A 14,616-nucleotide genomic window follows, 5' to 3' on the forward strand; every position below is an offset into this window, starting at 1 on the left:
GTCTGATAGTGAACGAGGGCAAGACGAAATATCTCCCGTCATCAAAAAAACAGTCGTCGCACTCGCGACTTGGTTCCTACATCATAACTTCAAATCGTAGATAATTTCATCTACCGTGGAAGCAGTATCAACACCAACAACAATGTCAACCTCGAAATCCAACGCAAAATAACTTTTTCCAACTGTATGAGTCACTCATTATTCCCGTAATGCTATATGGTGCAGAGGCATGGACGATGACAACAACTGACGAGTCGACGTTAATTTTCGAAAGAAAGGTTCTGTGGAAAATTTATGGCAGTCGATGGAACGTTGAGCTTGACAGAGTTCAATAAACGCTGGTCAGGTCAAGTCGGAAGTAGGAAAGGAAGAGGAAGACCTGCACTTAGTTGGAAAGACCAGGTGGAGAAAGACCTGGCTGCACTTGCTGTCTCGAATTGGCGCCAAATTGCGAAAAGAAGAAACGATTAGCGCGATATTGTTAACTCGGCTATAATCGCGTAAACGGTGTCGACGCCAATAAATAAGAAGAAGATATACTACACTGGAGTTCCTTTCATATATGTATATTGAATTACTAGATACTATTGGTGAACTGAATATTATTAGTAATTATTTCCGATTCGGAAGGTTGAGCTTTGGGGAAACTATTCAAATTCCATAATCAAATTTTTGATTTTAATAGATATATAGTAGAATATATCTAAATTAAATATGATTTTTGTTGTTAAAATTAGTAAAAGCATTTATTTGCCTTCAACTATTGAAAAAAATCCCACTTTTATCCTCAGAGCATGCCCAAACACTTGAAAATAGTTCGTAATATATTTAATAAAAATCCAATTTCATTCAAATTAATAAATAAATTTCATAAATGTTTAACTTAACGTATGCTTCAGTGCAACAAAAAGTAGTATAGCTTTATTCATATTCTCAGTTACTCTCAGCATACTTTAAATGCTCAAATGTAACGGCAATCATGCTTTTACTCCTTCTGCTGTTTCTACCGCCTCACATTTACTCACTCTCCCTCACCCACACTCTCACCAATTTCCTTTTTGCTATATTTACAGGCAACGCTGACAATGTGAATGACATTGTGAGCTTTCTGGTCGAAGCTTTTGCCTTTGCTAGTCAACGAAAGCGCGCGCTCCAGCACACACACACTGGAACACTGAAAAGTGAGCGCACATTTTAGAAAGTGTGTAGGTCCTTCTGCAGCTGATAACCCAACTGGCTCGCTGAAGCCAGAATTACGAGTGTTTAGTCTCACTTGGATACTCGTCGAAAGCGGTTGTGTGCGACAACGCGGCGCGCTGCCATTTTCCTTAACCGACTCCGAACGCGAACACAACAAACATATAGCCGAATGAAGCGAAGAACCAACAAAAAATTAGTGTTGAATTAAATCTCCCCACACACAACTAACTGTATATTCATTAATGGTGCAAATACTTGTGGATTCGTGCGATTGCGAGGGAAGTGCAAGGAATTTAGAAATAAATGATATTATTCTACAAATATAAGTGGCAAATTTTCGTTAAATAGCGAGCAGTAAGAAATAACGGTTTAATATTTATATGTGTATGTGTGTATGCATAAATTAAATGGTGTAATAATCGCAGACGCTAGTTGAAAGAAATTTACGTACTCCAAATATTTAGCTCGCTCCACCTACCCACCAACTCTACCTACACTCAAACACACCTCCCACCAGCAGCGTGGAGTAGGAAGTGATATTCGTTGGCATACATAAATAAATAGCACAGGAGCCAAACAATTAGGCAGTCAGTCCGCCAATTGGGTTGTGCCTCCCTGTGTCGGTGTGCCTTTCGTGCGTGCGTGTGTGTGTATATGGTTGAGGTTTGGTGGCCTCACCGCACAGCTGCAGCTCGTCGAAGGACTAAATTTGGCATTTATGCGAAAGAAATTAATTTTAATTACGCCTTTGTATGTGTATGTGCTTCTTTGTATCTGTGTTTGGTGATAATTTAAAAATTGCTGCTGACTAATTGTCAAAGTGTGTGAGTGTTGGTAAATGACATCAACAAGTAATAAAACAGAAAATTTTCAAACGAAAAGCAAAAAAGATGCTGTAAAGCAGGGAATAATGTGCATTTAATAAAAAAATATACATAAAAAAGTAGTGATGTATACCAAAAGCGTGTCACAACAATCATTTAACGGTTAATAGTCAGCCAAAGGCAGACAGCACACATACAAACAAAAATGTATGCATATACTAAAGAATATAAGATATTGGCCACATACAAAGTCAATGTGAAAGACCACCTGTGAGTCACAATAATAACAATAACAACAACAACAACGATTCATAAATATTTACACGAAGGAGTCGTCATAAGACGACAACGCAGCCACCTACATACAAACGCAAATATAAGCAAATATATATATGTATATACTATATATACTAACCAGCGTGAGCAATCGGCGACCAACTCTTAAAGCAATTAAGCACCCACTTTAGTGACTACGCTTTGCAGCTCCTACAGCCTACCTACGTAGACGCCGTGTAATAGCGACGCTTACGCCACAGCCTACACATGGGTCGCCGCAAAGATAAGCCGCGTCTCATACCGGAACAGGATAAGCGCATCTGTCGCGCCATTTGCCTCTGCCAATTGACCATGGTCTTGTCCTGTGTGTCCATCGTTTACCTGAGCGTTGCCATCTATTCGCCATCACTTAAGTGAGTAATCATTGGTAATTGCTTGCAGTGCGACAGCGTGTGGCGTCGCACGTACGCAACTCCTCTTGAGTCGATTCATATAAGTACGTATGTATGTATGTGTGTATATCATTGCGCGAGTCAGATAAGCAAATAATCATAATCCGATTTGTGAACCGATTTGCTGTCAAGTTGAAGCTTTTTCAACGCGTCTTAGATATTTTTGTATATCGCTGCTTGGATTCTAAATTAATGCTTATTTGCATTCAAAGTCACAGTGGCCATTTAAGGCCGTTTTCCATATTAAACATTTATTTCATATTTGGTAAAGCATTGATTTGAATATTCCTTATCGGTCGATTGCAAAAGTAAACAAATAAAAATAATTTTAATATTTTATTTTAAAAATATATAAAGCCTAATAAACATTTTTCAAAATATATATGGTTTCTTTAGCATGATTGAAATTGGGTCAAATATGCACTTGTTGCCATTTTGAACGTAATTTCATAATGCCACTTTTCTAGAAACCCTCGTTCCTATTGCAAAAAAACTGGGAACTGGGACAATCGATTTTTGCAAGCTTGTCTTGAGACGATTTTTTCGCTAGCAAAATCTTTCGCTGCAGACAATAACAGGTAGTAAGCACTTGGTGCCAGATTCGAACTATAAGGTGGTTGCATGAGTATCTTCCGACCAATGTGTCTGGTCCGGCGTTGTATTAATGAAATGCATTTCATCTCCTATTGGCCAAAGCTGACCGCTTCTGGGTGATCGTTTCATCCAAATTACGAGTTTCGCCATAGGGGAGCAGCTCCCAGCAGATGATTACTTATCAATCCCACCAAACACATATCAAAATCTTTGTGACCGTCAACTTGGCTTTGTCACCGTTTGCACAAGTTCACTGCTATTCAACCACGGCCGTTTCCGCTAGACATTGCCATAAGTGTTCCACGACTTTTCATCACCAGTAACCTTCGCTTCAGAAGTGGATCGATTTTGTTGCGATTCGGATTTTGTTTGATTAGAATTCGGTCCAAGAAATTTTTGCGTGAGCTTCTGCTTATATGCTGCCTAATTTAAATGATTCCAAACAATGTCTTGTGTATTCTTTAGCCCCTGAGCAGTGAAAACAGTGCTTACATGATGGGCGGCGATTTCCATCATTTTATCGATAATTTCAACAACTGATCTTCCGGATCGTGGTACATTTTAAACACCAAAATTATTGAAATGGCAATAATGAAACCAAAATTGGTTGATTGATTATAATAGAATCAGGACCATAAACTCTATTCATATATTTAGACCATTTAAAGTTACTACCGGGTTCTTCTTCTTCTTTTTTTATTGGCGTAGACAATATAACCGAGTTTACAACAGCACGCCAATCGTTCTTCCTTTTTGCCCCTTGGCGCAAATTGGCGCAAAAAGATTTTTCATTCTCGATTCAGCTCTGCAACTCGGATAATTTTCTCCAGCAGTAGATTGAATAAGTCGAACAATAGGGAATTGCCTTGTCTGAAACCTTGTTTGGTATCGAACGGCTCAGAGAAATCCTTCCCGATCCTCACGGAGCTTTCAATATTGTTCAACGTCAGTTTATAACAGCCATAATAGTTTTCTGAGGATACCAAATTCAGATGTAGAGACATAGGGACAGCTCCTTTTCATATTGTCAAGAGCAGCTTTGAAACGACAAGATAAATGAACCCAGTATATTACCGCAAAACCTAACTTACTCTTCTTGGAAATATCTATAATCGTTTAAGGGGGGTAAGGTTTTCATGGTTAAAATAAATTACTTTTTATACGAATTTATTTCTTTAATATGGATTGAATAATTTTATTCGCACCTTTTGTACATTCAAGTACGGATCCAGAGTAGAATTTTGGGGGGAGGGGGTTTAACTTTATAATTTTGTACTTGCAACTCACGGTCTTTTTCTTCGCGAAGCGTAACTTATAATGGACATATTGTATAACTTTTAACTTTGGGAGGAGGCACTCTCCGCAGTTCCTGCCACCCAACGAACCCTACTTTTCACTTTAAATGGCCGCCAAAAATTTTAAAATTAAAAAAAAAATATCAGAAAACAATGGGGGCAGATTTTATTATAACTTGACTAATTTTTCTTAGTTTTTGATAATTTCCAGCCGATGTTCACCAGCAAAGAAGTGTTTTTTTCCCAAGACGTTCTGGGAAAAGCTCTGTTACCGGCTTATGCTTCAATATTTCTGCATGAAAAAATTACCCAAGATTGTCAAAATTATGGTCTATAATGAACAAAAGGTCCGAATAAATGTACTCAATCCATATTTAAGAAATAAAAAATGTCTTTTTTCTACCTCAAAAACCTTACAGGCGAAGAAAAACGACATAGTACGAAACAAAGATTGAGTTTTGGCTATAAAACGGTTATATATTAGTTATCGTATACTCATCTTGAAATAAAATTTGAGTTTTAGTTACAAAATGGTTATATATTAGTTAAATATAAAATATTATCACACGTATTAATTAAATAGCCTTTACGCCTTACGGCCCAAGCATAATTTCGAGATACATTTGTATGTATATTATCTGCTTCTACCAAATCTTAGACATATTGCTACTTGTGTGTGTTTAACTCCTAATTTTTTATCAAAAGTTTCCTGGTTCTACGTAATTATACATACATATATACAAGTATATACTCTTTATGGCACAGTGTAATTCAAACACAATAATTACTTTGCTAATCAATATTTTTAACACCATATTTCACTTGCAGAGCATTCAAGTCTGGTTTCGAACTCGACCCCGTTATGTGCCAAACGGTCGATCGCCAAATGCCAAATAACTGCCCGTGGGCCTCATGTGGCGAATGGTGTCTGACGCGTACAAGTGGGTTTTGTCCACAAATACACTCGGTGGTGCGGCGTAACGGTACCGATATTCAACTCAATAACTGCACGCGAATCGCCAATACATCCTGTGCCATGGTAAGTGCTGAAAATTCAATTTGGCAACTTTTTTTTTCGAAGAAAGCGGACAAAATAGACACTCAAGTGTGAGATTGGGAGTAAGTGGGGATTGTGTATGTGTGTGTGAGGATATGTGTGCGTATGCTGTTGACAAGTACACAATTTTGACATTTACCCAAGTGCTAAAGAGTGATTTTCGAGTATTCATCGATGTCATTGATGGCTATTTCCGTACACTCGCCTATATTTATACTTGTTTGTATATATGTACATATGTATTCTTAGAGCGCCGGAAATGGATAGCAGTTGGGTATTTACGTAGAACGGATTCGATGAATTTGTGTGCCATTTGACGTCATTTCGTTCAATTTGGAGACTCGTGTGCTGCCGACGGTTCATTTAATTGCAATGTTCTTGAAAAAATAACACGGGAGGACTGATGACTGGCGTCAAAATAGTTAAAATAGTAGGGGGTATAATACTGTAGTTATGTCCACGATGGCAATTAATTGACTCAGTGTTGACCAAATTTATTTTAAATATTTTATGAGAGTAAATTTAACAAAAGTTTAAGTAAGACCAAAACCGTATTTGGTATCCCCGACGTTTGTGTAAAGAGTCAGAAGAGAATTTTCGAGAACTTTCGATTGAATTGCCATACATTTTTTTACTTAAAATGGGTTAGCGTTTTAACTAGGTACAAACTTACTTTCAGAGATGCATTTTTCAACTTCTCAAGGAAAAAATATACTAACTGTAGTCTTTGCCTTCGTAGTAGTTGCCTTTGTAAATTGGATTTCGAACCTCTATATTCATTATTTTTCACATTGAGACTAATTTTAATCAATCATTTAATTATTTTGCCAAATTAATTAATTAAATTGTGTTTGTAACTATTAAATAGATCGACATGAATCGTTTGAACAAATTCAACTGCAATAACGGTACAGTTTGTAATAATATTCGTGGCGTCTTCAACTGCTCCAATGGTAAGAAAGTCATATACAGAAACCAACTTACAAATCAAATTCATACTTTCACATATTTTTTGTTTTATTCTTCACAAAAGGTCACTGCAAAAACATGTCCGAATTCTTTTTGTGCCATCATAAGCCTGATGGTCCTACTATTAACTCCGCAAAGGACAATACGAAATTGAATGGATTTTTCGAGTGTCACGGCGTACACTGCACGAAGATCAAGAAGCCATTCACATGCGATCGTTACTGCACGAAGATTACAACGACATCGATCAATGTGCTGTTAATGCATGTAAGTATATATGTAAATGACCGACGGCAAAAGTAATGATTACCCAAACTCTATTTTAAGGTTATTTGAAACACCAAAATATATAATTAAGTCGAGTTTATAATGTCACATGAGTTATTAGTATATATTTATTACATAAAATACCTTTACACATATAGAACATAAGCATTGTTCAGAATACTCATTGATTTAGATGGTGAAAAGTTTTACTGGAATTTTAGAAAAACTTATGAACGAGTTTAGTAAGGCGCATACAAAATGTATCGTCTAAACAACGAAGGATTGATTATTCAGAAAAAAATTGTATAATTAGAATAGAATAGAAATACATTGGCGCTTTCATCGAGACCTCAGGCTTATTATGTCCTTCCCTCTTTAACACAAACGCACAAAAGCCTAGCACTCTGATAAATCTCAAGATCCTGGGTGCTACTGCTACTCTATTAGAATATACATATAGATCTAAGGGCCCGGCTTCAGTCTGCTGTGTAGTCTAGAATCAGCTGCCGATAGTTTTCGGCGCCATGCTGCAAAGCCGACAGATCGCACAAGAGGCTATACCCATCTTAAACATTGGCTTCTTAAGCCTGCAGTGCCCCGTATTAAATGCTATAAGTAGCCTATAAGTAGTTAAGCTTGTCTCTGGAGAGGTTAATTGTATTTTTGAACCAACTGAGGTTTTAACCATCAATTAGCAATTTTGCTTGTCGCATACTTGTAAGTTGTTGCCAATATCTTTCCCTACCCATACTCTCTTCCCTGCGAATCCGCTTCTTTATGGCATGGCGACCATCCGCATTGCAGGATTCTTACTACCATCTTGGAAACAACCACAGAGCGAGAAAGCTCGTCAGCCATTTTATTCCCGGCTACCACTTTGGGATCTGGCAACCATATGAGATGCGTTCAATTACAAACTGATAAATTACGATCACTGAGTGCTTCGTCTGCATTGGCTCAAGCATGGATCTACTTAATTTCACCTTACTGCCGAGGGTAATTTTAAACTGCTTTGGGAAGTTTACCCTTTTGATAATGCTGTCACTCAGTAGTAGAGCCAGAGATCTATGGGTTTAACCACAGAACATATTTCTAGAAAAACTTTTTTCAATCATTTGATCTGCATTTAACTTATGGATTTCTGAATGTTCTTATATCTTTTGCTATATACTTAACCTTACTAGCAAACAACTCTTTAAGCTACTTTAACAATTCCACATTAAACACATCAAACAACTTTGAAGACATAGTTAGTCTAATGTTCCAAATATATAATTATAATATCTCCCCATTAGGAAGACACCGTTATCACCGCCGATTGCGACAGCGCTGTTGCCTTCAATGAGGCACGCGGCAGCGAACATGGTGTTAAAATTGAACCCACCGAAATCTGGAAGGATGAAGATGGTCAACTGCTGACCAATTGCGCCACGGTGAAGCGAGAGGGCGACAAGATAATGTAAGTGAAACTATTAAAATTATTTAAGAAGAAAGAAATATATTTATAACTTGTTTTTGTTTAATAAATAGCGCAACGGACTGCCTGAATGGCACCCTATTGGAACCAGGCACACTGCCACAACCATTCATGAATTTCACACAATTCTGGAGCATATATGCGAATAGCACACATTCCGTCGATCCGGAACAGCGTTTCCTACCCAATCAGGCCAATCTGACAATTTACACGTGGAAAAAGTTATATATTAATTTGGAGGGCTGCGTGAATACATTGCGCGGCGAGTGCAAGGATTTTGTAGCACGCTATGGCAACGATGGCGATAACAACACGGCACAGTCACGCTATCAGTGTTACTACAACAAGGTGAGCGCCAAGTTCTTAGTTACTAAATGCGCGGAATTACTCGCATAGCAAGTAAAGTGTGGTCTAAGGGTGTGAGTAAAGAGGGAAGCCGATTGAACTTCAATAGTTTGGCTTTCCGGCACGCACATACCATTTAAGACCACTGCTTATTATATGTATTTATGATGATTGAATTCATTTGCCAATGTTACATATTTCATATATATTTTATATATTTCGAAACACAGGATCCAGCTGTGGAATTTGTGGTGGCACGCTACGACTTGGACAAGGTCTATCGTGAGCTGTTGGTGTCGTTAATTGTGCCGATTGTTTTGTTTGTGGTTTCATCGATTTCACTTTGCATAATAACGAAATTGGTCAAGGTAATTACTAAGTACTGAAATCAAATAAATATTTATTTCTTTTGCGATAAACAACAAGCTGGATCGCATGAATAATTTATTAAAATTCAAAGGTTGGCGACGATGCCAAAATGCGCTGCGTCTGCTCGGGTGATGACTCCGACTTGGAGGATAACTATCGTGGCAAACAACGCAAGCAGGGCACACAAATATACGAAACGGACGACGATATGGATATCAGGCGCAGAAATATCGAGGTGAGTCTATTTGGAAGCCTTTTTGAGCTCATAAGCTCAATCTTACAGCACGAACCGCTTTTCGGGTTCACTTAATAAACCTGAGTTTCGATAAAACAAGAAAAGTCTTAACTCCGTTTGCACTAAATGCCTTTCACAAATAAAAAAGTTTTCCATACAAGAACTTGATTTTCAACGGTCAGGTTATATGGCAGATAATCCTATAATTAGCCGACCTGAACAATATGTTAGAATCGTCAAGTAAAAATAATTTAAGGACTTGATTTTAATCGCTCAGTTTGTGTGACAGCTATATGCTGTAGTAGACCGATCCGAGCAATTCGTTTGGAGATTATACTGCTAACTTGGACCATAATTCATGCTAAATTTAGTAGAGATATCTTGGTGGCTCAATTTGAATCATATGGGCATCTTCTCGGGAAAAAATGACGTGTGAAAAACTTCCGATACTATCTCGGTCGTCACGTTGATCATTTATGTATATATTTGATAGAGTCTCCAACGATTTCTTCTGTGTGTAAAAAACTTCGTTACAATCTTATTATACTCTGTTAAGGGTATAAAATATGGCCTTTATTGCCCTCAGTTAAACAAAAACTTTTGCGATCTCTGCTCGAGAAATGTTGAAAGCCTCTGACAGTTTTATATTTCTACAACAAAGACTTTCGTTCATACATTAAACCAAATGTTCGATGTTATCAACATAAAAAGGACCAAATGTAAGGAGATAGGTAGCCGAAAACCCATTTCAAAAACCCATGTTCCTTGCGCGATGGAATATAGTGAAAAAAAAAACCTATTACTATATAAAGACCCACAGCCAACCTCAATAAACATATACATACATAAAACCAAATTACTTCAATGATGCATTTAATCCAAACTATAATAATATAATATTATTTTTTAGGAGGAACCACCCATCGACACACATGAAATGATCGGTAGCACGAAATCGCTGATACCGTTAAGCCCTGCCACCGAATCGGGCACCAGTGATCGTACCTACGACGATGAGAAAGCTTCCAGATGCGACGCGCCCGAAAAGCCACTCGTCGAGCTTTAAACGATAATGTGACGTTGAAGCGGAGATTCTAATATGCACAACTACATACACAAAATATTCCCGCCGCCATTTATAAAAATCTGGGAACGCGAAAATTTCAACGGGCGACGAGAATGACATCATTTGTATTTATATCGCTTCATAATTAACGATCATTTGATTATACGAAGACACCATAAAATACAATGACTGCCTTATACGAAAAAGAAATACAAATACAACAACAAAAAGGGAAGAAACTATTTAGAGAAGTAAAAATCAAAAAAATAAAATAAAAATATTGTAAAACTTATGTATACACAAATATGTCGTGTGTGGAATATGTATGTAAATACACAGGTATACATGTATTTAGTTTACCGTTAGGCCAAAACCAAATGAAGAAAGTATTTAAAACTTAATCTTGCTAACAAAAAATGATATAAGTACATAAGTAGTTTACTCTTCTCAGAACAGATTTTTCAAACAAAAATTCTAAGAATTGTCTTGAATAACATAAGCTTGATGTTTATTACAACTCTGTTTTCAAAAACAAAACGTTTCCAGCTTTGTGAATACAAGTGTAACTGAAAGTGTTTCTTTTTCAATGTTTGAGTTTTCGATTAGTCAAAAATTCGAAAAAAGATCAAACAAGTTGTGGACCATTTAGGAGCCGGATAGCGTTCTGTGAAAAGTGGTAAACATTTCAATAAAAATTTTGAAAAAATTATAGTCTAATATTTTGCATACATATTTCTATAGGCTATACCTTTAAAAATACTATAATAAAATTTTTAAATAATATTTCAAATATTTTTTAACAGACTGGTTACAGGCTTCCAAAGTGTAGGCCGCTCAGTTCAATCAGCACCGCCAGTTTATCCTTAAAGAGCATTTTTAATTCCTGCGGTTATTACTAGGAGACAAACGATTCGATAATTATCATCCCTTCGTTCTCTATATAATTCTCTTTACAAAAATGAATCAGATTATTGATCTGTTCAAAAGTCAAATTTCGGCACGTTAAAAACGACCAAAATTTTCGAAAAATTCGACTTGTTTTTCAACGCCTCTATTTTGTGATCGTAGGTCATTTTATGTACAATATCTTCTAGGAAAGAATTTTTTTCTTAAGTTTCATTCACGGCTTAGGTCGGAATCACTGCAATCTCTTTTTTAACGCAGTCGGAGATGGAATGCAACTCAAGAATTATTTAATGTTTTTCTACAAAAATTTACTATGTAATCTTAAAATATGTATAAATAAACCCTTAAAATTTTAAAACAATTTGTATTTCCCAAAAATCGGCTCTTTTTAGACTGTCATGTCTTTGTAGTCTGTCTATTGTAGGTGTGCCCTTAAGGTCTGCCTGAGATCTTCGGTAGCTCTTTACTTAAGTTTTGACAACTAAATGTCACCTTTTAAACGAAAGGCCCTAAACTTTTGACAGATACTTATATATGTATATATATATATTTGTAACTATTATTATTAACTGTCAAACAATATGTCTTCACACCACTCTCTCCTCCTATGGCTCAATAAATCCATTATTAGCGTAACTAAGCAGGGTTTATTGAAACGTTGTTGTCTAAGAACGTTCACCAAAATTAACAACTTCAATCAATCAAAAATAATCACTCATTTCTAGCATAAAAACAACAATTTGTATCTGAAAAGCTTTACTATATATTAGAAATAAATTGCTGGTAGCATAAAAAATCAGTTGAATATATACTATCGAAAATGCATTTCTTATAAACCACCGAAGCGAAATTTATTAAGGGAAATGATCACTAGATGATAGAAGAAATATTAAATAAAAATAAAGTTAAATATACATAATGTTTGAATTGTAATAAGAGAAGCAACACTTTATTATAAAAGACAATTAAGTCGATATTGAGAAACTCTAGTCTTAAACGTTATTTTGAGATCGGCTTTATTAGCTTTTTGCTAAGATACCTAAAGCTAAGTATTTAGTGGAGCGTAAAGTTTAAATATTAGTTAGTTGTTGGCAGTTACTCATAGCTGCCAATAACAAGCGTAAAAGTTCGGTAACATCACATTTACATACTCGGAAGTTCAACGCTGTTCGACTCTACGCTCCACTATGTACTCAGCCTAAGCAACAAAGAGCGTTAAGCTTAATCAAAAGCATTGATAGACTGAGTTCACACAGGAAGACTTTTGTCGATCAAAACTAGTTTTTTTTTGTTGGAGAGGACACGATGAAGTAAAATTTTTCGTTCTTGTTCGTAAAAGTTTGCTACGCAATTTGCCATTCCTTTTCATTTTGAATTTCTTATCATGGTTGCAATTGCGGTCGGTTTCAAATTAGTACTTACATTATGTTCGGACCTTTTAAAGTAGATTTTGAAGATATCTTGTTAAATAAGAAAATTTTCCATACCAGAACTTGATTTTTGATCACTGTTATGGTATAGTGGTCGGAACTGAAAAATTTTTCGGTGATTGAATCGTTGCCTTGGAATATAATTCATGCCAAATTTCGTGAAGACATATTCTCTAATAAAAATGTTTTCCATACAAGGACTGGATTTTTAACGAACAGTTTATATGACAGCTATATGCTATAGTGGTCCGATTTGAACAATATGCTCGGAGAATATAACGCTGCCTGAATACTATAAATTTTATTTTATATGGTCCCCGACGTTTCCTTCTGGGTGTTAAAAACTTCGTGGCAAACTTAATATGCCGTGTAAAGGGTATTAAAATATCTTTGTATATCGCATAAATGAAGCGTACAAGAATTTGAGAATGTGATATGAAAATGAATGCACAAAATTAACCGACTCGTGTTCCCAGATTCACAGACTTTTTTTTTTTTGTTGCCAGGTTTTCATTCACCCGCGTCACGAAAATTAAATTTCTCGATAATAAACAACAAAAGTCTTCGTGTGTAAACCCAGTCTAAAACAACTTATGTAAATATGCATGTATTGTGTATGTGAGCATATAAATATGTACAATGGCATTGTGTGAGCACAGCCCTGGGCAACGAAATAAGCACGATACCAACAATTTGGCAAAGAATTACAAGTTTAACTGCTAAAAATTTAAAATTTAGAAAGTCTCTAACTCTAAGTAGTATAAAGTCGCAAATGAGCAAATGAACGGGTATTACATGTGTATCGAACTACTATATACTCGTACTACCGTTGTAAGTATGTGTGTAGGCATTTATGTGCATTTAATCAAATGTTAACGCGAAGCTAATGCAAAAATCAACAATCACTCTGTCTGTTTTATGGAATTCAAACTACTTATTATTATACACAACAACAAAAAACAAAAACAACTATGAATTTATATATATGGTAAAAGAAAACTTTGAGGAAAAATATATGGAAAAAAATAAAAGTTTTAGTAAAAAACATTTACGACATTATACAAAGAGAATGAATGGATTTACTAATAATTAGAAACTTATTTACTGTAAATATCTCATTTATTTACATAAGCATATTTAACTACACTTTATGTAACTATGTAGCTATCGATGAAATTTATTGTGGTATTTAAGAAATATATATCTGTATATATTATGGCTGATTTATACTTTCTAAAAACGCACTTTATGCGGCATTTATGCACCAAAAAAAATATGAGCTAAAAAAAACTAAATTATACACTCGTTAGATTTTGAATAAGGTTATTTGTATGCATTTGATTTGCAAATCAAAATAACTGTAATGTTATATATGCCTTATTTGTTAGTTGTAAGATCATGAGTGGCACCGACCTTCCTCATACTCATAAAGTCTTCTTTACTTATTTTATACAGTCAGGGTTGCAAATACAAATTGAATTAATATTTAATTAAATTCTTTATTTCATAAACCCAAAAATCATAAATAAAAATAATTTTCAAGTTTCTAAACCCAAAAACCGAATTAAAAAAATTAAAAATAAATTTAAAATAAATTGATTCCAAAAACTGTATTTAAAATTAAGAATGTATTGAAAAAAATTAAAATTATATTTCCAAACGGTAATATCAGACAGAAAAAAATATTAATTACCACTTTATAATTTTATATTAAAATTATATTTCCAAACGGTAATATCAGACAGAAAAAAATATTAATTACCACTTTATAATTAATAATTAAAAAATGTTTTAGAATTTAAAATTTTTTGCTTCTCATTTCAAAAAAAAATTTTTTGTTACTTCAATTTTTAA

General features: G+C 35.2%; 1 protein-coding gene across 1 annotated transcript; it reads left to right on the top strand.

The window, feature by feature from the left end:
* The first annotated feature begins 1,286 nt into the window (after nt 1-1,286).
* LOC126761534 (uncharacterized) lies at nt 1,287-14,119 on the top strand. Its single transcript, XM_050477829.1, has 9 exons — nt 1,287-2,713; nt 5,470-5,680; nt 6,567-6,651; nt 6,732-6,934; nt 8,230-8,393; nt 8,465-8,759; nt 8,987-9,124; nt 9,217-9,360; nt 10,271-14,119. Exons 1-9 carry the CDS (start codon nt 2,568-2,570, stop codon nt 10,424-10,426), a joined length of 1,542 nt encoding a protein of 513 aa, XP_050333786.1. The 5' UTR covers nt 1,287-2,567; the 3' UTR covers nt 10,427-14,119.
* The last annotated feature ends 497 nt before the right edge of the window (nt 14,120-14,616 follow it).

The sequence above is a fragment of the Bactrocera neohumeralis genome, chromosome 6 (assembly GCF_024586455.1).
Source record: "Bactrocera neohumeralis isolate Rockhampton chromosome 6, APGP_CSIRO_Bneo_wtdbg2-racon-allhic-juicebox.fasta_v2, whole genome shotgun sequence".
Classification (NCBI taxonomy): Eukaryota; Metazoa; Arthropoda; class Insecta; order Diptera; family Tephritidae; genus Bactrocera; species Bactrocera neohumeralis.